Raw genomic sequence first — 27,975 nt, forward strand, 5'->3', positions numbered from 1 at the left:
CTACTTGATTCGCCTCCTCTTCCTCTCTTAATTTCTTTCCAAAACATCTTTTTATTACTTTCAAAACTTTCTGCCATACTCTTACCCCATTTCACATCTGCTCTCCTCTTTGCCTCCTTTACCTTTTGCTTTACTTCTCTTCTCTTTGTACCTCTCATATGACTTCCTCATCCTATTTTGTAACCAATCTGTGAAAGCTCGCTTCTTCTCTTCTACAACCTTCTTTGTTTCCTCATCCCACCATTCACTACCCTTCCTTCTATTTCCTCCTGTCCTTCTTGTTCCTCAACATCTTTGCACACTTTGTGACTCCCTCCTTGAACCATCCCCAGTCCTCCACACCTAGCTCTACTCTATCCTTCACTCCCTCCCACTCCTCTCTCAGCTTCTTCTTGTACTCCTCCTTTTCCTTTCCATTTAAAGAGTTCACTCTAAGCACCTCCCTACCTTTTGTCCTTTTCCTCTTTCTCCATCTATCCTCCAATGTCAACTTGCCTTCCACCAAAAAATGATCTGATATTCCCCCACCCTCTCCCCTTAGCACATGTACATCCTTAACTCTTCCTATCATACTCCTATCTACCACTACATAATCCATTAGCGCTCTATCTACCACCCTTCCATCCACCACCCCCTCCCATGTGTACTTATGTTTGACTCTCTACCAAAACACTGTATTTGCTATCATCAACTCTCTTTTATGGGCTTTTATGGATTTGGAAAAGGCTTATGACAAGGTAGACAGGAAGGCAATGTGGGAGGTACTGCAGATATATGGGATAGGAGGAAAGCTTTTAAGAGCAGTCAAGAGTTTTTACAAGAGTAATAGAGCTTGTGTTAGGATTAGAAATGGAGAGAGTGAATGGTTTGAGGTAAAGGTGGAAAAGCCTTTGGTATATGTATATATGTGTGTGTATATATATATATATACAGACGCTCCTCTACTTACTTTCATTTGTTTTACGTTTTTTCGATTTTACGTTTGTACCGACTAAAAAAAAAATTTTGGGTGAATTTTTTAGTTTAGCGCGCTCTGTAGTTCAAACGATACTTGCGCATGACGCTGCGTCCATTGTTTACATTGCACAAACGACAAACTGAACATGCCTTGCCTCCTCCTCCCCCTCCCCCTCCTCCTCCACCATCTCAATTTATGTTGCTTGAATTTAATTTATTTGAAATTAATGTTATTATTTTACAATGTTATGTGTATAATTAATGATTTAGGGGTGTTTTATAAGATACGGTAATAGAATTTACGGATGTATAGTACAGTAACAACTTACGTTCATTTTCAACTTACGTTCGGCCGTTGGGAATGTAACTAAAACGTAAGTTGAGGAGTGTCTGTATATATATATATATATATATATATGTACACACACCTACATTTGGGCTGCGTCAATTTATCATTTACACATACTCCCTCACCCCCCCATCCTCCACCCATTCCTTTCCATGCATCACAACTTCATCCATACAGAAACATTCACCATTGACCCCGATCTTCTGTCTTCTCCTTTCCTTCCTCAACAGACATCCCCCTTCTTTCCCAATGCCCCTTTTACCCCATCCATCTCAACCTTGGTTGCCCACTCATGTTCACTCTCTCCACCTCTGCCTTCCAGACCTCTTTTACCCACATTTATCTTCACCTTCCTTTCACACACCTTCACAAACTCTGTCACTAACTTCTTTAATCCCTCCTCTGATCCTGCTACAAGCACAGTGTCGTCAGCAAACAACTGGTGTATCTCCAAATTATCTCCATTTTCTTTAGCCATCTTCAATCCCCAACCCATTACCCTTGCATTTACCTCTTGCAACACCCCACCCATGTATAAATTGAACAGTCAAGGTGATGTGACACATCCCTAGCAAAGTTAGATCTTTACCTCAAACCACTCACTCTCTCCATTTCTAACACAGGCTCTACTACTCTTGTAAAAGTCTTGACTGCTCTTAACAGCTTTCTTCCTATCCCATATATCTGTAATACCTCTCTCAGTAGTGTAGTTACAGAGGGATCAGCTTGTTGAGTGTAGTTGGGAAGGCTTATGGGAGGGTCTTGATTGAGAGGATTAGGAGAGGAACAGAGGGAGTAATTGGTGAGGAACAATGTGGTTTTAGGACAGGTAGGGGATGTGTAGGTCAGATTTTTGTGGTGAGACAGATATGTGAGAAAGCTATAGGAAAAGGGAAGGATGTTTTTTGGGCTTTTATGGATCTGGAAAAGGCGTGTGACAGGGTAGACAGGAAGGCACTGTGGGAGGTACTGCAGATATATGGGATAGGAGGAAAGCTGTTTAGAGCAGTCAAGAGTTTTTATGAGAGTAGTAGAGCTTGCGTTAGGATTAGAAATGGAGAGAGTGAATGGTTTGAGGTAAAGGTGGGACTTCGTCAGGGGTGTGTTATGTCACCCTGGCTGTTCAATCTTTACATGAATGGGGTGGTGCGAGAGGTGAATGCAAGGGTAGTGGGTCAGGGGTTGGAGATGGTTAAAGAAAATGGAGAAAAGTGGGAGGTGAGCTAGCTGTTGTTTGCAGATGACACTGCGCTTGTAGCAGGATCAGAGGAGGGATTGAGGAAGTTAGTGACAGAGTTTGAGAAGGTGTGTGAAAGAAGGAAGCTGAAGATAAATGTGGGCAAAAGTAAGGTGATGAGATGTACAAGGGGAGAGAGTGACAGTAGGCTGGAAGTGAGCATTAAGGGTGAAAGACTGGAGGAAGTGGATAGTTTCAGATACTTGGGTGCGAATGTGACAGGAAAGGGAGGAGTGGGGGTGGAGGTAGAATGTAGATTGAGAGAAGCGAGTAAATGCCTTGGTGGATTAAAAAGTGTAATGAGAAATCGACATCTGGGAATGGATGCTAAGAGGAGGTTATATGAAGGAGTGATTGTGCCAACAGCAATGTATAGAGCAGAAACATAGAACATGAGAGAGGAAGAGAGAAGGAGTTTGAATGTGTTTGAGATGAAATGTCTGAGAAGTATGATAAGGGTTACTAGGCTAGATAAAGTGAGAAATGAGAAGGTGAGGAGGAGAACAGGGGTGGAAAGGGAGTTGGGAGATAAGGTTGATGAAAGAGTATTAGGATGGTTTGGACACATGGAAAGAATGAGTGAAGAAAGATTAGTAAAAGAAGTGTGGAAGGTGGAGGTGGAAGGAGTGAATATGAGGGAGCGTCCTAGGATGAGATGGATGGATGGGGTGAAAGGGGCTTTACAAAAGAGAGGAATGTCTGTAGAGGAAGGATGGGAGAGGACAGAAGATAGGGGTGAATGGAGAAGGGTTGTGTATAGATGAGGCTGTGATGCATGAGGGGGAGTGGGTGGGGGATGGAGGGTGAGGAAGTATGAGAAAAAAATTGACACAGCCCGAAGGGATTTCTCCTTGTCTTCTCCTTTTCTGCATGAGGGGACGGAGAGGGGGAGTTGCCAAATTTATGAAGCGGCCTTGCTGTGGATGTGCTGTGTCTTGCGACACTGCTTCTGACCCAGGGCAGTGGACAAGGTGTAGGGATGACCCATCATCCAGAAGGTGCCAAGATAGGAGGGAGGGTGGAGGGGAGTGGAATATATGGGAAATGAAATGGGTGGGAGTGATTTCTATGCCTTTTTCTTTTTGGCTACCCCCCGTGTAAGGGGGAAAAAGCCTTTGGTATATGTATGTATGTACCTCTCTCAGTGCCTTCCTTTGTACCCTGTCATAAGCCTTATCCGAATCCATAAAGGCCCAAAAAATATCCTTACCTTTTCCTAAAGCCTTCTCACATATCTGCTTTACCATAAAAATCTGATCCATGCAACCCCTACCTGCCATAAACCCACACTGTTCCTCTCCTAATCTTTGCAACCAAGACCCTCCCATAAATGATAATAAATGGCAGCATACTAGTCATACAACACCCTGTAGAGTTTTGTTTTGATCCAGACTTGTCATGGGAAAGTGAAAATAGAAGAATTTTGGTTTAGGTTGGTTCTCCAAGACTAGCATACTTCAGGAGGGTGTATTACATAATTTTTTTGTTGCAGTTTGGACCCAGAGAAGAAAGGTTTGGAGTTTGGGAATACTGAGGAGGTAAGTCATTGGTTGGTTTCAGGTTGTAAGTATTATATATTCAACTTCTTTCTGAAGCATTTGATCTTAGTTTTACTAATCTTGAACAAATACTCATGTTTTTTTAAGTTGGACAGTTTCATCCTCGTGTTCTAGGCCTTTTTTTTAGCATTTGAATTTTAAGGTGGCTGCATCTTTCATTATTAAATTCAGTGTCACTTCTCCATACAGTGTCATGAGTACAGTTGCTTCTTCCTACAATCGTCTCTGTATTCATCCCCAAATACCTACTGTATTTATGTATAGGATGCAGCTTTTCCTCTTTTCCATGTGTTTTGGAAATGGGTTGTGTCCTATCTCCAAGTACATAGTCTTGGGGGTATTTTCCTGGCCCCCACACACTCACTCTCTCTCTCTCTCTCTCTCTCTCTCTCTCTCTCTCTCTCTCTCTCTCTCTCTCTCTCTCTCTCTCTCTCTCTCTCTCTCTCTCTCTCCCTCTCCCTCCCTCTCTCTCTCTCTCTCTCCCTCTCTCTCTCTCTCTCTCTCTCTCTCTCTCTCTCTCTCTCTCTCTCTCTCTCTCTCTCGAAGTATCACTGTTATATTTGAAACAATAGGTAATTAAGGTAGGCATGTTAATCTGATATACTAAGAACACAAGATGTTGAAAACTATGTATGGAAAAAGGCCTTGGTATATATATGTATGTATGTATAAGGAAGGTAGCCAAAGCATGTACCTACTCTCACCCTTTACTCACTGTCATCTTAGCTCCTGATGGATGACAGGTCATCCCTGTATCCTGCCCACTGCCCTGGGTCAGAAGCAATGTAGCAAGACACAGTACATCCACAGCAAAGCTACTTCACTTAACTGGCCGGTCCCCTTCTTCATTGCCTCATGCATAAAAAGAGAAGATGGGGAGAAATCTCTTTGAGCTGCATCAAAATATTCACACATAATCATCTCCTGGCCCTCCCTTCCTTGCATCACAGTTTCCTCTATACATGCCCATTCTCCACTCACCCCTGTCTCTTGATTTACAACAGATAGTGAAAAATAATTACACATTCTTTGAGAAATTTTGTGTATGTGCATCATGATCAAACTAAATACACCTCAGTTTTTCTGTTGTTAAGATAAATGAAAATTCATTTCAGCAATTTTTATGTGGGCAGCCAAATCAGACTCTGTCAGTAAATGACACCATATCAGTTCCAATTGCTCATTCAACCATGCTGCCCTCCCCAAATGTTGAGCTAGAGCAGCAGCAGCAGCAACAAGAATTGGAGAAAGTTGGTAAGTGTCTTGACAATGTTGACTTTGTAACTTGAGTTTATGTACTGTACTTTCATCATATTTTTCAAGGACCAATGATTGGGTACCTGCATGTGGTGGTCCTGCAAGATGGTCACAAAGTACCTTACCTTGGACTTCGGCAACCATGGAGCGCCACCATTCACAGTCCCTAGTTACTTGTAACATCTGTGCTGGTTTGAGTTGTTTTCCCGTCGCCCTCATCAGCCCGTCCATATACTTCTCCCTCTGCTTTCCTCTTGCTCTCCTTCCCTCCACCACTCCCGTCATCACCACCCCCTCCAACCCTTCCCTCTGCATTATATGTCCTAAGAATTGCAACTGTCTTTTCCTTATTTTTGTCATTAATTCCCTGTCTGTCTCCATTTCTCTCAATACTTCTTCATTTGTTTTCTTCACTGTCCATGGTACTCTTAATACTCGTCTCCATATCCACATTTCTGCTGCTTCTAAGTTTTCCTGCAATTTTTTGCTGATTGTCCACGCTTCTGAACCATATAATAGTGTTGACCATATAAATGTTTTAACTGTTGTTCTCCTTATATCTGTAGATATTTTCTTGTTTGTTAAAACCTCTTTCATTTTCTGAAACGTGCTTTTAGCTATCACTATCCTTGATTTTATTTCTTTTTCACATCTACAATCTTCTGTCAATACGCTTCCCAGGTACGAAAATTTGGTTACTTGTTCTATTCTTCTCCCTGCTATTTGTACTTGCACTCATGGTGGATCTGTTTTACTGGCCACTAGTATTTTAGTTTTCCCCATATTTACATTTAAACCTTTCTCCTCACTAGCTCTTACGGTTACATTCAATAGATGCTGCAGTTTTTCTTCTGAGTCAGCCACCAATACCGTGTCATCAGCATATCTGATATGATTTATAGTATATCCTCCAATTTTAATTCCTTCCATTCCCTCTAATTCCCTAAGGATCATCTTCCCATATAAATTAAATAAATCTGGAGACATAACACAGCCTTGACGCACTCCCCTCTTTATAGCTCAAAATTCTGTTCTTCCTCCCCGTACCCTCACTGCTGCTCTTTGCTTCCAATACAAATTTCTGATGATACTCATGTCTTTGCTATTTATATCCACTCTTTCCAAAATATTTATCAAATCCTCATGTCTTACCCTATCAAACGCCTTCTCGTAGTCAACAAAGCAAAGATATACATTTTGTTGTTTTTCTATCATCCTCTCCATAATCGTTCTTATTATAAAAATTGCATTTGCTGTTCCTTTCCTTTCTATGAAACCAAATTGATCCCATGAAACTTGTTCTCTCACTTTATTTCTTATTCTATTTAAAACTATCCTTAATATAATTTTGGTTATTTGACTCATGATACTGACTGTGCAATGTTTACTACATTCCATTGTTCCGTTTATCTTTGGTAGTGGTATAAAATTCGAGTTACACATATGTTCCGTTATTGTACCCTTTTCGTAAATTTGGTTTATTAGACTAGTTAGTTTTCTTATTGCAAAATCCCCTAATGCCTCTAACATTTCAATCATCACACCATCCTCACCCATGGCTTTCCCTTTTTTCATTTTCTTCATTGCAAATTTCACTTCCTCTTCCATTATTTCTTCCCCCTTCTAGATATCTATAATTTTCCTCTTCTCCTTCTTGTCTGTCGTCCTCAAATAGGTCCCTTACATACTCCTCCCATCTATGTTTAATATCCTCCTCGTCCATTAAAACTTTGCCTTCTCTATCTTCGATTGCCCCCCCAGTACAAAACCTGACAACCCACTAACCTCCATCAAGAAGTATAACCCTGCTGGGCTGACACTCAATCTCTGGACTGGGCCCAGTATCTATTACCTTCAGCTGTATTTCTTACACTTTTCACACATGGGGAGCTGACAACTAGTAGCTGCTCTCCTCCTCCTACCACTTTCAGCTGGTGACATAAAAACGGTCTCACACTGATACAACATAGACAGTAGTCCAAAGTTTTCCCAGTGCAGTAGGAAGTTCTGAGGACAATTGCCAGCTACTGTAAGGTTGCAAATTTGACTAACTATATACCAAAAGCTATTTCCCCCCTTATAAGGGAGGTAGCCAAGTGAAAGGCACATACCTGCTCCCACCCATTTCACTCCCATCCACCACTCTTTCCCCCCACTCATCTTAGCTCCTCATGAATGAAGGGTCTGTCTGTATCCTGCCCACTGCCCTGGGTCAGAAGCAATGTAGCAAGACACAGTACATCCACAGCAAGCCCATTTCACTTAATCGGCGACCCCCCTCTGTTCCCTCATACAGAAAAAGAGAAGACGGGGAGAAATCCCTTCAGGCTGTGTCACAATGTCATTCACACATACCCCCAACCCACTCCCTTCCATGCATCACAGCAGCAGCATCCATACACAACCATTCTAAACTCACCCCTATCTTCTGTCTTCTCCCTTCCTTCCTCAACAGACATTCCTCTCTTTCCCAGTCCCCCTTTTACCCCATTCATCCACTGATCCTTGTTTGTCCCCTCAAGTTCACTCCCTCCACCTCTGCCTTCCACACCTCTTTTACAAAAGGTTTTACACTTTGTGAAATTCAAGGCATTGATTGATTTATTTATTTGTAATCTTGCAGCATGAACCAAGATTTTAATTTCTTGCAGTGTCTTCACCATCTGAGGAAGAAAATGAGGATACGGCTGGCTCATCAGACTTTCTAAGTAATTTCCTCGGAATAAAAAAGTATAAAGGTAAATACCAGTAAATTAATAAGTTTTACTGTAGATAGTCATAAAGTTGCACAAGACCACATTTTCCATACTTAACTACACTTGAGTAACTATTGAGAAACTAAAAAAGAATCAATCAATCTGTTGCCCCAGGTCTCATGCAGGAGACCCACAGCTCTCAGATAACCAGCAACAGCCAATAGTGGCATGTAACCGATTTTGGGATGAAATATTTTTGTTGTCTGGGTATGGGTAGGATGAGGCAGTGTAAGATAAGTGTTTGGAGTCCTCTATGTGGTTGTTGCATATGGGGCAGTTTGTTTTTGAAGCCAGAACTAGAAATTTTGTGTTGGTATTATATATGAATGTCTTGTGTGGTGTTTGAGGAAGGGAGGAGCACTTAGTGTGGATTGGCAAATGATGTTTAATGTGTAGTTAAGGTAGGGAAATATGCCAGATCAATCATTGCTGCAGTGTCCAGCTTACATAACCCACCACCAATGCTGACTAGACACAACACTCCCCATATACTCATGAAGGTGTGGCCCCAAAGGACCAGCACCTGATATCTGGATTGGGCCAGAGTCACTCTCTACACTCATACATAACTACTATCTCCCTTTTCCTATCTATATATATATATTTCTCTCTCTCTCCCCTCTTTCTCCCCTCTCTCCCCTCTCTCCCCTCTCTCTCTCCTCTCTCTCTCCTCTCTCCTCTCTCTCTCCTCTCTCTCTCCTCTCTCTCTCTCTCTCTCTCTCTCTCTCTCTCTCTCTCTCTCTCTCTCTCTCTCCTCGCTCTCTCCTTCTCTCCCTCTTTCCTCTCTCTCTCCTCTCTCTCCTCTCTCTCTCTCTCTCCTTTCTCCCTCTCTCTCTCCTTTCTCCCTCTCTCTCTCTTCTCTCCCTCTCTCTCTCTCTCCCTCTCCCTCTCTCTCTCTCCCTCTCTCTCTCCCTCTCTCTCTCTCTCTCTCTCCCTCCCTCTCTCTCTCCCTCTCTCTCTCCCTCCCTCTCTCTCTCTTTCTCTTCCTCTCTCCCCCTCTCTCTCTATCCTTCTCTCTCCCTCCCCCCTCTCTCTCTTACTCTCTCTCTCTCTCCCTCCCTCTCTCCCTCCCTCTCTCCCTCCCTCCCTCCCTCCCTCCCTCTCTCTCTCCCTCTCTCTCTCTCTCTCTCTCTCTCTCTCTCTCTCTCTCTCTCTCTCTCTCTCTCTCTCTCTCTCTCTCTCTCTCTCTCTCTCTCTCTCTCCATAAAGTTAGTACACCAGGCCTGTACACTTGCACCACATGTTTGAAACCCATAAACTATGTACACACATTCATTAAATGCAATACATGACACTATTGGTTCCACCTAATATGTACAACACTCATACATACATATACCAAAGGCTTTTTTCCCCCTTTCCCACCCATTCCATCCCTTACATACTCCACTCCCCTCCACCCTCCTCCCTCCCTCTCATCTTGGCACCTCCCTTAACCTCTTCAATACAAATAAGATATTCGCACACACATCAGGTTGCCTGATGTACGATGATGCATTATAAGATGCACATTACAAAATATAAAGTTACTGTTGTTATTCTCTTTCACCCTGAATAAATATAACGTCACAGAAAACATGATCAAGCCTATTCACAGAATACAGGGATAACTCAAGCTACAACAAAATATATATAATCAGGAAGCAGACACCAGCATTCCCGCATACCCACTTGCAGCTTGTGACACATACATAGGCATCATCGTATTCAAAAGGTTAACAACACAAACCAAAACTCGAAGAACTGGAGGTGTAGCCAACACATGACAACACCCACAGCTACAAACACCAGCACAAAAACACACCATACACATGCTACAGATAAACATAAGTTGACTCTCTAGCAGAACATTTATATAAAAAAACAAAACTGACCCTACAAATAACAATACCCTCATTCACTTATACAACAATAAGGGAAGACAGCATTAGACACAAAGGTGGACTCGTAACACAACAGCATATCCTTCTCCAACAAAACAAAACAAAAGATACCAGACAGTCACTGTTTATGAGGAGAAAGCTGGTAGTGGCCCTCTTTGAAATCATGTTGACTAAGGGAGACTGGTATTTCTGTTTTGATTCTTGCTGCAACCAACTTTTTGGGCTGCTTCAAATTATCATCCATACACAAACATTCTCCACTCTCCATTCACATCTATCTCCTGACTTCTCCCTTCTCCACTCAAAATTTCTTTCATCCCATCCCTCCATCTCATCCTTGGTTGTCCCCTCAAGTTCACTCCATCCACCTCTGCTTTCCACACCTCTTTTCTTCACTCTTTCCATGTATCCAAACCAACCCAATATAATCTTTCCATAGTCCTATCTGCCAGCTCCCTCTCCAACCCCACTCTCCTCCTCACCTTCTCATTTCTCACTCTATATAGCCTTGTAACCCCTACCATACTTCTCAGAGAAAATACAAGAAAATAGAAATTATTTTCAGCTGAATGTCAACTCAAAAACAGAGGATTTGAAATGCTAGGAAGATTTTGACTGTATAATTAAGGCTCCCTTTCTGGTTTTGGTAAGTACAAAAGAAATTCGAGTCAAATCTTTGACATGGAAAGGGAAATTAATAATAACAGAAAATGGTGGGATAATGAATTCATAGAACTGAGGAGATTGTAGAATTGATGTAATGTTTAACCCAAGCTAACAATGAAATACCTGATCGGAAGAAATAAAATTCTAAACTAAAAAATGAGCTCAAGAGATTAAAAATTTATATAATGGAAGTTAAATGTGAAAATTAATTATACTACCAATAGTGAGAACTTAAAAAAAGAGGTAAATAACAAAATATAGGCAATGTCTGAAAGAACTGAAGAAAACTTAAGTGAGGAAAATATGCAAAAGATTAAGAAAAGGAATGAAAACAGAAAATGAAGAAATTGCTTTCAAAGAAAAGGTACAACAACAGATGCTGGAAAATGCAAAGGATACAATCATTCAAGTAATTAAAGAAAAGGCAAATTAGGTTAGAGATACAGTGGATAGGATTTAGGAAACGATGTATTGTAGTGTATGGACTAAAGGAAAAACATGGTCTGGTGAGGTACATGAGAGAAAAAGCAGAAAAAGAAACAACAGCATCAGTTCTAAAAGAAATACAAGATGGTGACCAGGAAGTAGAGAAGGATATAGAAGTGTATAGAATGGGACCGTATTCTAAGGAAAGAAATAGACCTCTAAAGATAAAACTAAGATCACAAATGGTAGTAGAAGGTGTATTAGAAAAAGCAAGCAAGTTGGCAAGGAGCAACACTACAACAAGATATGGATAAAAAGAGAAATGAGTGTTGAGAAAATAGGAAGGGAGAAAACACTAAAAGGTGAAGCTAAGGAAAAAAACGTGAAGGGAATGGAGACTGAAAGCAAGGAGTTCTATTGGAGGATCTTTGACATGAGGCTGAGAAAGTGGTGCATCAGAGTGAGTGAAGCAAAAACAGAAAATAGGATGGAGAAAGAAAAAAAAGTGGCCTATACTAATGTTGACGGATTAATCTCAGGATTGAACTAAATGATTACCTGTCAGAAAAAACCAGACATAATGGGAATTGTGGAGATGAAATTAAGGGGTCCAATACCACCTAATAGTGTTAAACACAGGTTATACAATTATTGAATTAAAAACAGAAATGAGAAACAGGGAAGAGGAATCATGTTTTTGGCCAAGAAAAGCTTAAATGTGACAAAGGTTACTGAGGGTAAAAACAGTGTGGAAATGATTATGATGAAAGTCAAAGACAGACATGAAAAGTAGAAAGTTTGTGGTGATTTATGTGCCCCTAAAAACAAGGCATTCATTAAACAAAATACTAAAGGATGGAGGTAACCAGGTACTTATGGGTGATTTTAACTGCAAAGAAATTGTTAGGAAGAGATTATAGTGAAGGAGGGAGAGGATCTATGGGGAAATGTATTACTGGACATGATCATGGAACATAATGACACAATGGGTCAATGAAAATACCAGATACAGAAATAATGAAGAACCGTTGAGACTGGATTTAATATTTACAACAGAACCTGAAATTGTGGATAAAATTGAATACAGGACACCATTTGGAAAGAGTGACAACATACTAATAGAGGCTGAACTAAAGAAATATATATGGAGAGAAATGAAAAGTACAGAAAAGGAAGATTGATGTACAATAAAACATTCATTGGAAAACTAAAGAAATTCTTTCAAAATGCAAATTGGGGGAAATTCTACATTGAAGAGACAAAAGTGGAAGAGAAATAGACAATCTTGATGGAAATCTATAATGAAGGAGTGAATAGGTATGTACCAAGACAGAAATAAGAGGTGTACATTAAATGCTGGTTCAACAGAAGATGCAGTGAGGCAAAAGATAGAAGAGACACAGCTTGGAGAAAAAAAAAGAAAAAAAAATCTTGGAAAATGGGAAATATATAAACTATAGACATATATGTAAAAGTGTGCAGAGGGGAAAAAAAACTATGAAAAAGACATCATAGAAAAAAGTAAAGATCAACCCAAGCTATTCTATAGATATGTGAATGGTAAACTTAAAAATAAACAGGAAATAGTGAAACTATGCCAAGGAAATACGGAATACACAGAAACTCTAGAAATGACCAAAGTCATGAACAATCACTTCTATTCAGTTTTCACTAGAGAAAAAGTACAGCATTGGGAGGAAGGAAATAAAGTGTGATCTCCCCCCCATGAGGGAAATGATAATAACACAAAAAGAAATAATGGATCAATTAATGAACCTTGACATTAGGAAATTGCACAGCCTGGACAGAATTGCAAACTAGATACTAAAAGAATACAAAGAACTAATGGACAAAATATACAACATAAGTTGTTCACTCAGAGAAAGAAAAATACGAAAGGACTAGAAAAATACCAACATTGTACCAAAATATAAAGGAGGAAACAAGAAAGAACCAACTAATTACAGACTGGTCTCCCTAACAAGCACTATAGCCAAAATTTGTGAGAAAATTATCAAGAAGAGATGGGTAAAACACCTGGAAGAAAACAATATAATAAACTTGAGACAATTTGGATTCAGACAGGGAAGATCATGTGCTACAAATTTAATCTGTTTCTACTCAAGACTAATAGATATAATACAAGAAAGGGATGGATGGGCTGATTGTGCTTTCCTAGACTTACAAAAAGCCTTCAACAAAGTACCACACACCAAAAAATATATATAGGAAGTATACAAGGTATCCTACTAAATTGGATAGAGGTTTTCGTGCATGATAGAAAAATTAGAATAGTGCTCAGAGGAAAGAGTTCAGGTTGGGAGGTGATTAGTGGAGTTCCACAGGGATCTGTATTGGCCCCAATAATGTTCGCTATTTATGTGAATGACATGGATGAAGATGTGGAATGTTACATGAGCTTCTATGCAGACGATGCTAAATTGTTGAGGAAAGTGAAAACTGAAACGGAATGTGAATCACTACAGAGAGACCTAAATAAGGTTTGGAAATGTAGTCAGAAGTGGGAAGTGGAGTTCAATATTAAGAAATGTAGCATAATGGAGTTTGAAAAAGTAAAAAAAAAAATATCAGGACAATATGCAATTGGAACTAAGGAAGTAAAGAAAGTGGGATCTGAAAAAGACCTGCGAGTAATTATCTCAAACAATTTATCCTTTGATAATCAAATAAACAAAATTGTCGGAGAATCCCATAACTTGGTAAGATCTGTAAAAGTGGCGTTGACCTATTTACAGTGCTCGACAAAAGTTCGCGGCGCCTCAGCGAATCTAAATAAAAATGCACAAAAATGTAATTAATCATTATATTTATTGGATTTTTACTCACCTAATACTTGGTTGGGAGTCCTTTGCGCTTTAACACAGCCTCAAGACGACGTGGAAGTGAAGCAGCTAGGTTGTGGAGGGTTGTAGGCTCAAAATTATCCCAGATTTCCTGAATGGCTGCCTCGAGCTTGGGTATAGAGCTGACGTCTTTGCCTTGTAACCTCTTCTTTATAATGTGCCACAAATTTTCAATTGGGTTCAAATCAGGGCTATTACCTGGCCAGTCCTTTATAAAGTTCACTTCACAGTCGTTGAGCCAAGTAGTGATGGATTTAGCAGTGTGGCAGGGGGCACCGTCCTGCTGAAAAACTGTGGCACCTGTTTTTTCAAATGATTCAGGTGAGATGAGATGCCTCTAGAGTTCGTTTTATGATGGTATCTGCCCTTGTAGAAGTCTTTCTAGGGCGTCCTGAGCGTGGTTTGTGAGCAGGCAAAATGTCATCTGGCAAATCTCTTGCACGTGCACACCACTTCCTCACTGTAGACTTTGCACAGCTTAACTGTTCACTTATTTCCTTCGTTTTCTTGCCTGATTCACGTAGAGCAATGATCTGGGCTATTAACTGCTTGCTTCTATAAGCTGCATCGGCCATGGTAAGGTCACAGGCAATGGTAAGGTCACAGGATTGGAGCTACCAAAAAAAAATGTACCGCAGACACTTTGCCTGCTCACAAACCACGCTCAGGACGCCCTAGAAAGACTTCTACAAGGGCAGATACCATCATAAAACGAACTCTAGAGGCATCTCATCGTAAGACAGCAAGGGTAGTGAAGGAACAGAACCCTGGGGTGTTTGGTGAGGTGTCTGTGAGGACAGTGTCACGAAGGGTGCATGAGCTTGGGTACGTGAGTCACCAGCCTGTTGCTAAGCCACTTGTCACCAAGAAGCAGAAAGCCAGAAGGATTGAATTTGCCAAGAAATACTCTCACTGGACTGAGGACGACTGGCTTGACGTTTTGTGGTCTGACGAGGCCACCTTCAGTGTCACCTGTAACTGTGGTGCAAAGGTGTACCGGCGACATGGAAGTGACCCGCTTGACCCTCGGTACGTCAAGGGTACTGTCAAATTCCCTGATACTTTAATGGTGTGGGGCTGTTTCAGCGGCAAGGGCTTGGGGTCATTAGTAGTGTTACCCAAGAACTTAAAAGTGAACCAAAACGTGTACTTGGAGCTTCTGTGTGAAAATTTACTACTTGGCTCAACGACTGTGAAGTGAACTTTATAAAGGACTGGCCAGGTAATAGCCCTGATTTGAACCCAATTGAAAATTTGTGGCACATTATAAAGAAGAGGTTACAAGGCAAAGACGTCAGCTCTATACCCAAGCTCGAGGCAGCCATTCAGGAAATCTGGGATAATTTTGAGCCTACAACCCTCCACAACCTAGCTGCTTCACTTCCACGTCGTCTTGAGGCTGTGTTAAAGCGCAAAGGACTCCCAACCAAGTATTAGGTGAGTAAAAATCCAATAAATATAATGATTAATTACATTTTTGTGCATTTTTGTTTAGATTCGCTGAGGCGCCGCGAACTTTTGTCGAGCACTGTAGATGAAGAAATGATAAAAAAAAACATATTAGTAATACTAATAAGGCTTAGACTGGAGTTTGCTGTTACATTATGGTCCAGTACCAAAAAGAATATGAAGAAAATTGAAATCCAGAGAGGAGCCACAAAAATGGGCCCAGCACTTTCAAACTTGTCATATGAAGATTAGTTAAATTGAAGTTACTGACTTTGGAACAAAGAAGAGAGAGAGGCAATCTACTGACCAACTACAGAATCATGAAAGGCATGGAAGTACTTGATAGAAAGTACTTACTAAATTGTGACAAGAGAAACACAAGAGGACATGGAAAAAACTCAAAGAAGATAGTTATAGAAGAGATCTTAAAAAAAAAAAAAAAAAAAATCCACACACAGTGGTGGACACTTAACAAACTGGACAAAATAATAGTGTGTGCAAAAACCATACATGAATTTAAGAGCAAACTAGACACTGCAAGATACAAAGGGAGGACACCATAAGCGTAGCTCCCCTTCCCGTAACATACAACTAAGTAAATACATGAAAACTTTTGATTTTTGTTACTTAAATTCAAAATCTCCCATACAGTGTCATTGGCACAATCACCCCTTCATATAATCTCTTTTTATCCATTCCCAGATGCTGATTTCTCTCGACACTTTTCAGTCCCCCTAAGGCATTTACTTGTTTCTCTTGATCTAGATCACCTCTACCCCTACACCTCCATTTCTTGCCACATGTGACCCAAACACTTAAAAATGTTCACTTCCTCCAGCCTTGATCCTGTAAGACCTCCAACTCACTGACATCCTCTCCACTTGTATATCTCATCACCTTTTACCTACATTTGCAGTACATACATATACCAAGGGGTTTATCCCCCATACAAGGGAGGTAGTCAAAGTCAAAAGGTATAATTCCGTTTGCACCCATTTCATCCCCACCCACTCTGCTCTCATTCACCACTCCTTCCTCCCTCTTTTCTTGGCTCCTGGATGATGGATCATCCCTGCATCTCGACCATTGCCCTGTGTCATGAACAATGCAGCAAGACACAACACATCCATAGCAAGGCCGCTTCATTTAATTGGCAACACCCCTTCTCTGTCCCCTCATGCAGAAAAAGAGATGGGGAGAAATCCCTTTGGGCTGTGTCAAAATATCATTCACACATAACCACTCCCTAACCCCCACCCTCCACCTCTCACCTCTCACCCACTCTCTTCCATGTATCACATCATCATCCATACACAACCATTTTCCACTCACCCCTATCTTCTGTCTTCTCCCTTCCTTCCTCAACAGACATCCCCCCCTTTCTCAATGCCCCTTTCACCACATCCATCCATCTCATCCTCAGTTGCCCCTCCTGTTCGCTCCATCCACCTCTGCCTTCCACACTTCTTTTACGAATCTTTCTTCATTCATTCTTTCCATATGTCCAAACCATCCCAAAACTCTTTCATCAACCCTATCTCTCAGCTCCTTTTCCACCCTCACATTTGTAGTAGGGTTAGGAAAAAGAATATTTTATGTTTTAGGGCCATAGATGAATTTGTATATAATCTTAGTTTCTTATCTATTGACATGTACATTTTTTCCTTCAAGGGACAGAAACTTGCAGTTCATCAGTGGCAGCTTCTTCATCAGGGAATGGTAATCACAAGAGCATTGCCTCAAAGCCTAGTAAAGTCCGTGAAATTACTGTAAACAAGACCTTGGACATGGAAGTAACACATGCAAATATTGGAGGGTTGTACAAAGATTCAATGGTTGAAGCAACAGAATTGAATGACTCAGATAGTCCGCTTGGTATTTTATCCTCTCTACCAAACTTGAAGAAAACAACAGATATAAAAAATGTGTCAGTTTTGCATAGTGAAAAGAACATAGGAACAGATCAAACAAAAATGAACTTAACAGACATAGATATGACTGAGGCAGTTCTTCCATCTCATCCCCTCAGCAAAGTTGAAACTGCAAAATATGATAATTTAGAAGTAACCGAAGCTCTATTAGCCCCAAATTTGGTAAGCTATAGGGAAATTGAGGATGATAGGAAAATAGTAACTGGAACTGATGGAAGAAGAATGGAACAAGAAAATATGGAAATGACCGAAGCTTTGAATTCACTTCTTCAATCCAAAGAAAGTATGGATAAACCAAATGTTTCTAAACACAATGCTTCAATGAATGATAAAACAAAAATGAATTTGGGAAATATGGAAATAACCAAACCAGTTCTGTCTACTATTTCCTTAAGAGACCCAGATGAAATGGAGATCACCAGACAAAAAATTACTACAAATAAAACAAGAGCAAGCTTGGCAGACATGGAAATGACAAAACCTGTAAATCCTTCCCAGTTGAAAGTTTATGAAATGGAACATTCAATTTTAGAGAAGAGTAAGAGGTCAAAGACTTTAATAAATAAGGAAATGACAGAAGAAGTAATGTCATTCACAGAGGAGGAAACAAAAGGGTGTTTAGCAAACATGGAAATGACAGAGGCACTTGTCCCTTCTGAACTCCGAAATTTAGTGAGTGCAGGTTGTATGGAGATTAATCAAGAAGGGGTTTCATATAACAAGACAAGAATGAGCTATACAAATATGGAAATGACTGAAGCAATTATGTCTTCACAATTCCAGGATATAGGAAATAAAGGCTTTGAAACAGGTGAAGAAGTTGCTTTAAGTAATAATACTAGAATGGCATTGGCAAATATGGAAATGACAGAAGCAGTTGTGCCTTTCCAACACCAAGGTGCAGAAAATAAAAGTGATTTAAAGATATGTAAGGGTTTTGATTTGGGTAAAAAAGATAGAATGAGTGTGGCCAATATGGAAACAACTGAAGTAGCTATACCATGTATTGCCATGCAAGAAGTTTCTAGAAAAGATAGAATAGAAACTGAGCCAGAAAATATGGAAATGACTGAAGCAGTCAAATTATCTCAGTCCCTAATAACTACAGCCTCAGAAATTTCACAGAAATGTGGGCAGAAAATGAACATGGAACATATGGAAACAACAGAATCACTGGTTGCTTCTCAGTGCATGGAATATTTTCATGGGATAGAAGTTAAAGATAGATTTAAATCTGGAGAAGATAAAACCGAGAACCTAGCAAATATGGAAATGACAGAAGCTGTTGTGCCATCCCAACTCAGAGATGCAGAGAATACAGATAGTGTAGAAATAAGTAAGGAGGTGGTACCAAGTAATAAAACTAGAATGAGCCTACCTAACATGGAAATTACTGAAGCAGTTATGCCATTTATTTCTGTCAGAGGTTCTCATGCTGAGATTCTCTCCAAGTCCATGAATTTTGGAAAAAATAAGAAAAATAATTTAGAAGTGACTGAGGCAGTCAGAGCACCAAGTTCAGTTACTGTGGAACCCCCAAATGTAAAGTTTACTGGTCATGAGATTTCAGAGAAATGTGAGGAGAAATTAGACATGGAAAATATGGAAGTAACAGAAGCTGTGATTCCATCTCAGCATGTAGCTCATGAAATAGAGATTAATAAACAGTTTCAGAATGAAAAAGATAAGACCATGAGTTTGACAAATATGGAAATGACAGAAGCAATCATACCTTCTCAATTCCAAGGTGAAGAAAACACAAATAACATAGGGCTGTGTGAAAAAAATGTTTTATATGACAAAAGTGAAGCAATTATGCCAGTTGCTCCTATGGAAGATCATCATGTAATAATGGTGTCTGAGTCGGTGAATTCTGGCAAAGATGAAACAGAACCTGGGCAAGAAAATATGGAAATGACTGAAGTTGTTAAGTTGCCTCAGTCTATGAATATGGAAACCTCTGTTGTAATGGAGGATATTAATGATAAAATTAAGGAGAAAAGTGGAAAAATGAACAAAAATTATATGGAAGTGGCCAAATCAACGATTAAATCTCAGCATATGGAAGCTCCTTATGAAGTTAGAAATCAGTTTGATTCTAAATGGGATCAAGATGGGATCCCTCGAAATGTGACAGAGACCTTTTTAGCAACAGGATCTGAAAAAAGTAGAGATGATAAAGAGTTGGTCAAGCAAGACCTTGTAAATAGTAATAGAATTAATACAACTTGTTTGGAAACCACAGAAACGATATTATCCTCCCAGCTGCACAATGTAAAAACACCAGACATGAATATTTCCAGGCAACTAATCCAAGCTCCTAATATGAGCGAAGACCAGATGCAACAAAAGTCAGAAGTAGACATAAACTATATGCTTGAGAAGAGCAAGGATAGAATGAGCAGTTCAACTATGGAGACAAAATCTACATCCTGTTCTCCTCCAGTGGTAGCAGAGAAGGAAGAATGTGAAGGAACATCAAGAAGTAATGTTTCAGCTTTAAACAGCAGTACAAAAAATTTGCCTCAACCATTTATTAGGCTTCTTGAAACACAGAATGAAAAGCCTGCTAATAAGACCTTGATACAGGAAGTAAAATATGATGGAACATCTCATCTTGAAAATTTACAGCCCTGTCCAGATTTATGTACTGACAGAATGGTACAAGAATATGTACCACAGGGAAGTATTTCATTTGTCAAGGAAATGAATAATGTTGAAGAAAGTTCAAAGATGTCTAATCATGCTTCTGACATTAGTACATCCAATTCTTCAGATCTTGCAACCAGGAGCATCAAAGAGGGTAGATGTGCCACTAGTACAGGAGGAAGAAACCAGACAATGTGTATGACTTTACCAAATATGAGTAGTACATTAAGTGAATCAAATTTGAGTTGCAATAATGTATTTGATGAAAATGAAGTAAAAATGTCAAAGCTAGTGAAAGATACATCTCAAACTGAACAAAAGGAAGTTAGAAATGTTCAGAAAGATTGCAGGGATGGGAAAAATGGAAAGCGTTCTTCGGATGAGTGTGAAGAACATATCCAGCCATCACCTAAAAGATTCCTTACAGCAGAAGGTTCCTTTGCAACTTCCCATGAATTATCTTCACAAAAGTCAGTGATGGAGAGAGTATCCAATAATTCAGATGAATGTTCAGAACCATTTGCCAGTGCACATGAGCACATAGCCATGAATACATCAGTGAATAATGAAAGAAGTAAATCAGAAATTAGCTCAAGGAAAGAAGTTAGTATGTATGAAAATTGTAATAAAAACCAGATGAAGGAACAAAGTTGTGTTGAAGAAGAGTTGGATGATATCAGTCTTGACCTGATGGATTCTAGTAACAGCATGAACAGTGGTACATCTGGGAGTCCTTGCATGCAAGAGAAACAGTCAGAAAGTTCTCGGAGGAAATCATTTTTTGAAGAATTTGCATCTGAAAATCCGCTGTATACTTCCCTTATGCACAAGTTAGGTGTAGTTCAAGATGATAGTTCTGATAAAAAGATAGGTGTGGAAAATATTCCAGAAAAGTTAGAAGAAAATAGACAAAATACTCCCCCAAAATCTCTAAAGGACACAGAAACTTGGGATGTAACCATAGAAAACAAGGTTGGGGTTGGGCATAAAGAAAGTCCTCAGAAAACTCCCCCTCCAATCAGTAAAAGTTGTAATTCTTTGCTATCAGAAGAAATTATTTGTGAGGACTCCATACCTATGGGAAAAGATAATGATATAGGAAACTGTGAAGAGAATCAGAAAATGGTTCATGAAAGAAATACTGAAAATGTGAAGGACTTTGCTTTAAAAGAAAATAAAGTGATAGAACTAAAGACTGATTCTCAAACCACAGAAAAATCTCAGGAAGTCTGTATCAATCATCTTCAGTCAACAAGCATCATTCAAGAAGACAATAGATTGGCAAATAGTAACACAAGTGTGTCAATTATAAATGATGATCCAGTTGATGAAAACCATCATTCACGGGGTAGTATTCAAAATGGGAGTAGATCTGATGAAGCAAGAGAACATGATTTTGAAGAGGCCATTCAATCTCCCCATAATGTGACTAAAAGAATGGGATTATTAGAAACTAGTAAGAATATTCAGCCACTACAGACAAGTAGTCTGGAAAGTAGTGGTGTTTTCAATGCAAAGGAAATGCAAAAGTCATCAAGTATCATGGAGTCTGAAAATTATTTTGGAATAGTTTCTACTGATAAAAAAAGCCAAACTGAAGCTACAAAACCAAGAACCTTTGAAAATATATCATTTTCATTAAGTTCAGATGTGAAAACCCCATCAAAGAAACAAAATGATTCCAGGATAGAGAGAAAGTCATTCATAACCTTTGTGGCCAATCTGTCATCATCTCGGATCAGCTTTGAATCCATGAGTGAATCCCTTCATAAGAACAGAGATATGAGTAGAAATGAGTCCTTAACCTCAGCGGACAAAAAGTACTCTAGTAGTTCAGAGACTCAAATTAGAATTCCTGATGAAGTGAAAGAAACAAACAAACTCAAGACAACTGAAGAAATGGAAGCAGAGATCTGCTGTGCAGGTTGTAGCATTACGGAAGGTTCTTGCATTGATAATATTTGTGGGTAAGTTTTTAAGGTTTTCAGTTGTTTTGATCAAATAATGTATGTTAACTTTCTGTATTTGTTTTTCTAGCAATACCATTTGATTTAAGCAGTTTACTTTAAAGTAAACTGCTTGAATGAGAAAGAAAAAGAGAAGTACAAGAAGAAACAGAGAGGAGTGGAGTAGGAATGGGGATGGTTTAACCCCTTCCATACGGTGCCGCACACGTAGGCGTCATGGACTTAGATCTCAGTGGCAGCAGCCAATGCCAGCCGTACGACGTGTCGTAATAATACTCGCATCATAAAATATAGTCACCGCTTATATCGATCGTTCTCTCTTTCACCCGCGAATTTTGAATACCACAGAGAATGGGATTCAGGGCACATTTGAGAGAATGTAAAAACACAGGGGCGACTACAATAAATATAATCAAGACGCCGATATGGCAGCCTCGCGAATACACTCGCTCCCCATGACGCCTACGCGTGCGGCACCGTATGGAAGGGGTTAAGGAGGAAGTCACATGGTGTGCAAAGATGGTGTGTGGAACAAGGACAGAAGAAAATAGAAGGAAGGGTAGAGAGTGGTTGGTTGAGGAGACAAAGAAGGTTGTAAAAGAGAAGAACCAAGCATTGGTTACAAAATACGATGAATCACGTGAGAGGTACAAAGAAAAGAGAAGTAAAGCATAAGATAAAGGAGGCAAAGAGGAGAGCAAATGTGACATGGGGTGATAGTATGACAGAAAATTTTGAAAATATTAAAAAATATTTTTGGAAAGAAATTAAGAGAGGAAGAGGAGGTGAATCAAGTAGAGAAGAAAAGGTGAAACATGCAGATGGAGAGATGATAATGGAAGAGACGGCAGTAAAAGGAAGATGGGCAGAGTATTTTAGGGAGTTTTGCTAAATGTGAAGGAGGATAGGGAGGGAAAGGTAGTTGCAGTAGGAAGCTCTAAGAAAATGACAGTGATGAATGAGGAAAATGGAGGAGAAATAAGGATAGCTAAAATGAAGGCAGTTGTGAAGATGAGAACAGGTAAGGCACCTGAGTTGGATGGGTGTCATGTGGAATGTCTAAAAAAGGGGGTCACAGTGATGGTGGACTGGCTGGTAAGGTTATTTAATGATTGTTTGAAAGACAACAGTGTATGGGGCAGAAACGTGGAACATTGGAGAGGAGTAGTTTGAATGTTTTTGAGATGAAGTGCCTGAGAAGTATGATAGGGGTTTCTAGGCTGGATAAAGTGAGAAACGAGGAGGTGAGGAGGAGAACGGGGGTGGAAAGGGAGTTGGGATATAGGGTTGATGAAAGAGTATTGGGATGATTTGGACACATGGGAAGAATGAGTGAAGAAAGATTAGTAAAAGAGATGTGGAAGGCAGAGGTAGGAGTGAGCATGAGGGTGCAACCAAGGATGAGATGAATGGATGGTAAAAGGGGCATTGTTTAGGAAGGACAGGAGAAGACAGAAAATAGCAGTGAATGGAGAATGCTTGTGTATGAATGATGCTGTGATGCATGAAAGGGAGTGAGTGAGGGAGTATGTGTGAAAAATAAATTTACACAGCCCAAAGGGATTTCTCCCCCTCTTCTCCATTTCTGCTTGAGGGGACGGAGAGGGGGGGGTCGCTGATTTAATGAAGCGGCCTTGCTGTGGATGTGCTGTGTCGTACAACACTGCTTCTGACCCAGGGCAGTAGGTGAGATGCAGGGATTACCCATTATTCAGGAGGAGCCAAGATGGGAGGGAGGGAGGGGGTGGATGGGAGTGGAGTATGTGGGGAAGGAATGGTTAGGAGTGGATTATTATGCCTTTGTTTTTTGATTACCTACCTTGTAAGGGGATAGAAACCTTTGGTATATGTATGTATTAAAAGAGGGTAGAGTGTTGGAGGACTGGAGGAATGCCAGTATAGTTCCACTTTAAAAGGTAAGGAGGGACAAGTGTGAGTGTAGTAGTTTCAGAGGGATCAGTTTATTGAGTGAATTTCTACCCATCTCTTTTTCTGCATGAGGGGATGGAGTGGGGGGATCGCCAATTAAATGAAGCAGCCTTCCTGTGTCTTGTTACACTGCTTCTGACCCAGGGCAGTGGGCGAGATGCAGGGATGACCCATCATCCAGAAGGAGCCAAGATAAAAGGGAGGGGGGTGAACGAGAGTGGAGTATGTGGGGATGGAATGGGTGGGAGTGGATTTTATGTGCCCCCCTTTTTTTTGGGGGGGGGAGCAAAAAGCCTTTAGTACATGGTATATATGTATCATTTGATGGTCCACAACAGTGTGAATATTGGTATGGAATTGTCTCTTAGTTTTTTAAGAATGTATTTCTTTAACCCCTTCCATACGGGGCCGCACACGTAGGCGTCATGGGGAGCGAGTGTATTCGCGAGGCTGCCATATCGGCGTCTTGATTATATTTATTGTAGTCGCCCCTCCATAATGACATTCTTTCTAATTCTTTTGTAATCGCATTTTCTATGGTTATCAAAATTCACGGGTGAAGAGAGAACGATTGATATAAGCGGTGACTATATTTTATGATGCGAGTATTATTACGACACGTCGTACGGCTGGCATTGGTTGTTGCCACCGAGATCTAAGTCCATGACGCCTACGTGTGCGGCACCGTATGGAAGGGGTTAAGTAAACACAATTTTTTTTTTTTTCTTTTTCATAGTCCAGAATTTGCAGGGATGACCCGTCATCCAGGAGGAGCCAAGAAAAGAGGGAGGTGGGGGGGAATGGGAGTGGAGTATGTGGGGATGAAATGGGTGGGAGTGGATTTATGCCTTTGACTGGCTATCTCCCTTGTAAGGGGGGAAAAGCCATTAATATGGTATAAGATCATATGTAGTAGGGAATGGTTGACTGGGTGTTGGTAAACTATAGAGTAAGGAAAACTAGTAAATGTCTTAGGGGAGTGAAAAGTGTCATGAGCAATAGATATCTGGGGATGAGAAGGGAGTTTCAGTGTTTTTGAGATCAAGTGTTAAAGAAGTATGGTAGGGGTTATGAGGATGGATAGTGAGAAATGAGGTGAGACCAAGTGTTAGCAGGTAACATTGATCTAAGAGTACTGGGATGGTTTGGGTTTATGGAAAGAATAAGTAAAGAAATACAAGCAAAGAGAGTACAGAAGGCAGAGTAGTAGTGAACTTGAGGTTAAGAACAAGAATTGAATGGATGGATGGTGAAGGGGGCCTTGGGTTAAAGGAGAATGTCTGTTGGACAGAGTAGGGAGAGGGCAAGAGATAGGTGTGATTAGAGAGTGGCTGTGAATGGATGATAAATTGATACAGCCCAAAGGAATTTCTTCCTGTCTGGTCTGTAATTTCTTGAATGGATGAGGGGGAAGGGTCACCATGTAATGAAGTGATAGGAGTGAACCAACTTTGGCTGTCTGGCCCTGCTGTGGAAGTGCTGTGTCTTACTGAATTATTTCTAACCCAGGCAGTGAGTAGGGGGAGCTATGGTGAAAAAGGAAAACAGATGTGTATAAATATATATATTTTTTTCTGTAGACATAAAGAGAATGATTTATATTGACATTTTCAGGATAAGGAAATGGGAGGTGCTGGAGAGAACAGCAAATACTATCAAACTGGGCATTCAGAACAGCCCACTCTTTGTGCATCTTAGTCTCAGGAAATATGATACACATTATTTAATTTCGTCAGCATCCTGGGGACCTCAATCTTGTGGTATGGTATATTGTTATTGTTGTTGCCCCCTCCCCTCCTCTCTCCTTTCTGTTTCTTGCCTTTCTTTGTCTTTTTTCATAGGTATTATGAGCCATCACCCAGGAGGAGCCAAGAAAAGAGGGAGGGATGGTGAATGGGAGTGGAAGATGTGGGGATGAAATGAGTGGGAGTGGATTTATGCCTTTGACTTTGGCTACCTCCCTTGTAAGGGGGGAAAAGCCATTGGTATATGTATGTACTATGTTTCTTTAATTTATGGCACAGCATTCACAATTCTGTGCAATAATTGAATATATACCTGCATATACCAAAGGCTTTTCCCCCTTACAAGGGAGGTAGCCAAAAAACAAAGGCATAAAATCTGCTCCCACCCATTCCATCTCCATGTACTGCTCTCCCTTTCCCATCCACCCCCCTCCCTCCCTCTTATCTTAGCTCCTCCTATATAACAGGTCATCCCTGCATCTCACCCACTGCCCTGGGTCAGAAGTAGTGTTGCAAGAGAGCACATCCACAGCAAGGCCGCTTCATTAAATCGGCGACCCCTTCTCTCTGTCCCCTTGTACAGAAATGGAGAAGACGGGGAGAAATCCCTTTGGGCTGCGTCAAATTATTTTTCACACATACTCCCTCACCCCCATCCCCCACCCACTTCCTTTCATGCATCACATCATCATCCATACACAACCATTCTCCATTCACCCCTATCTTCTGTCTTCTCCCATCCTTCCTCAACAGACATTCCCCTCTTTCCCAATGCCCCTTTTACCCCCATCCATCCACTTCATCCTTGGTCACCCCCTCATGTTCACTCCTACCTCTGCCTTCCAAATCTCTTTTACTAATCCTCATTCTTTCCATGTGTCCAAAAAACCGTCCCAATACTCTTTCATCAACCCTATCTCTCAACTCCCTTTCCATCCTTGTTCTCCTCCTCACCTCATTTCTCACTCTATCCAGGCACCATACTCTTTCAGGCACCTCATCTCAAACACATTCAAACTCCTCTCGTATGTTCCATATTTCTGCCCCATACAGTGCTGTTAGCACAATCCTTCATACAATCTCCTCTTAGTATCCATTCCCAAATGTCTATTTCTCATTACACTTTTTAATCCCCCAAGGCATTTACTTGTTTCTCTCAATCTACATTCTACCTCCACCTCCACTCCTCCCTTTCCTGCCACATTCACACCCAAGTATCTAAAACTATCCACTTCCTCCAGTCTCTCTCCCTTAATACTCACTTCCATTCTGCTGCCACTTTCTACACTTCTACATCTCATCACCTTAATTTAACCCACATTTATCTTCAACTTCCTTCTTTCACACACCTTCCTAAAATCTCACTAACTTCCTCAGTCCCTCCTCTGATCCTGCCACAAGTGCAGTGTCATCAGCAAACACCAACTGGCTTCTCCCACTTTTCTCCATTTTCTTTAACCATCTCCAATCCCTGACCCATTACCCTTGCATTTACCCCTCACACCACCCCATCCATGTATAAATTGAACAGCCAAGGCCATATAACACATCCCTGGTGAAGTCCCACCTTTACCTCAAACCATTCACTCTCTCCATTTCTGATTCTAATGCAAACTACTCTTGTAAAAAGTCTTCACTGCTCTTAAAACTGAATATATAAATTCATTATTCCAACAAATTTAGGAATGTTTTTATGAAAATAGGTTTTTGGTACCTGTATATGTATTTACTTAATTGTAGTGTATAAGGTTGGAGCAATGCTTATGGTGACCAATCTCTTTTTCCAGTTATCAAACCATACTTTGAATTCTTTTATAATACTGGTTTGGGTTATATTTTCATCCAGTTTTTCCCCCCAAATCTACAATTCTATGTGGAGAGCTATACTTCCTTACATTTAATATGCCCCCCTCCCTCCCCAGTTTGACTGCAACCTCTTGTCAATATTTCTTCTTGTAGCAATAATTCTTTTCTGTCCACTTTCTCTAAACCTGTTTCTAATTTAAATATCATCATGTTGCCTCGTGTGTGTACAATGGTATAACAACTTCAAAGGGATTTTATCAGAATTTTATCTTAATATTGCAGAATTGAAGAAGCCCATGGCTCAGCTTGTGGTTAATCTTTTTGGATGTCGTGCAAATTCTTGCCTCATTGCCATGAACAGCGAACCACTGTGTGAAGTTCAGAAGTTTCTGCCATCTCTTGCAAAAACTTTTAAGGATATGTCAGATTTGCTCCTTGAACTGTTCCAGGTTTCTGCAAAACATATCACAAAATTTGAAGAAGACAGGTATGTTTTCATGTGTCCATTTTGAGATGAAATATTTAAGAAATATGATAGGGGTTAT

At 40.3% G+C, this 27,975-nt stretch overlaps 1 protein-coding gene across 1 annotated transcript in view; it reads left to right on the forward strand.

Annotated features, from left to right (window-relative positions):
* LOC143038503 (uncharacterized) overlaps nt 1-27,975 on the forward strand; it is a 64,155-nt gene that overhangs the window by 25,851 nt on the left and 10,329 nt on the right. Inside the window, exons 5-10 of the mRNA XM_076207759.1 lie at nt 4,036-4,081; nt 5,218-5,356; nt 8,011-8,097; nt 17,075-21,950; nt 25,494-25,639; nt 27,713-27,917. Coding sequence (XP_076063874.1) covers nt 4,036-4,081; nt 5,218-5,356; nt 8,011-8,097; nt 17,075-21,950; nt 25,494-25,639; nt 27,713-27,917 — 5,499 coding nt within the window. The remainder of the gene's footprint in view (nt 1-4,035; nt 4,082-5,217; nt 5,357-8,010; nt 8,098-17,074; nt 21,951-25,493; nt 25,640-27,712; nt 27,918-27,975) is intronic.

The sequence above is a fragment of the Oratosquilla oratoria genome, chromosome 2 (genome assembly GCF_046742065.1).
Source record: "Oratosquilla oratoria isolate Oo_2021 chromosome 2, ASM4674206v1, whole genome shotgun sequence".
Taxonomy (NCBI): Eukaryota; Metazoa; Arthropoda; class Malacostraca; order Stomatopoda; family Squillidae; genus Oratosquilla; species Oratosquilla oratoria.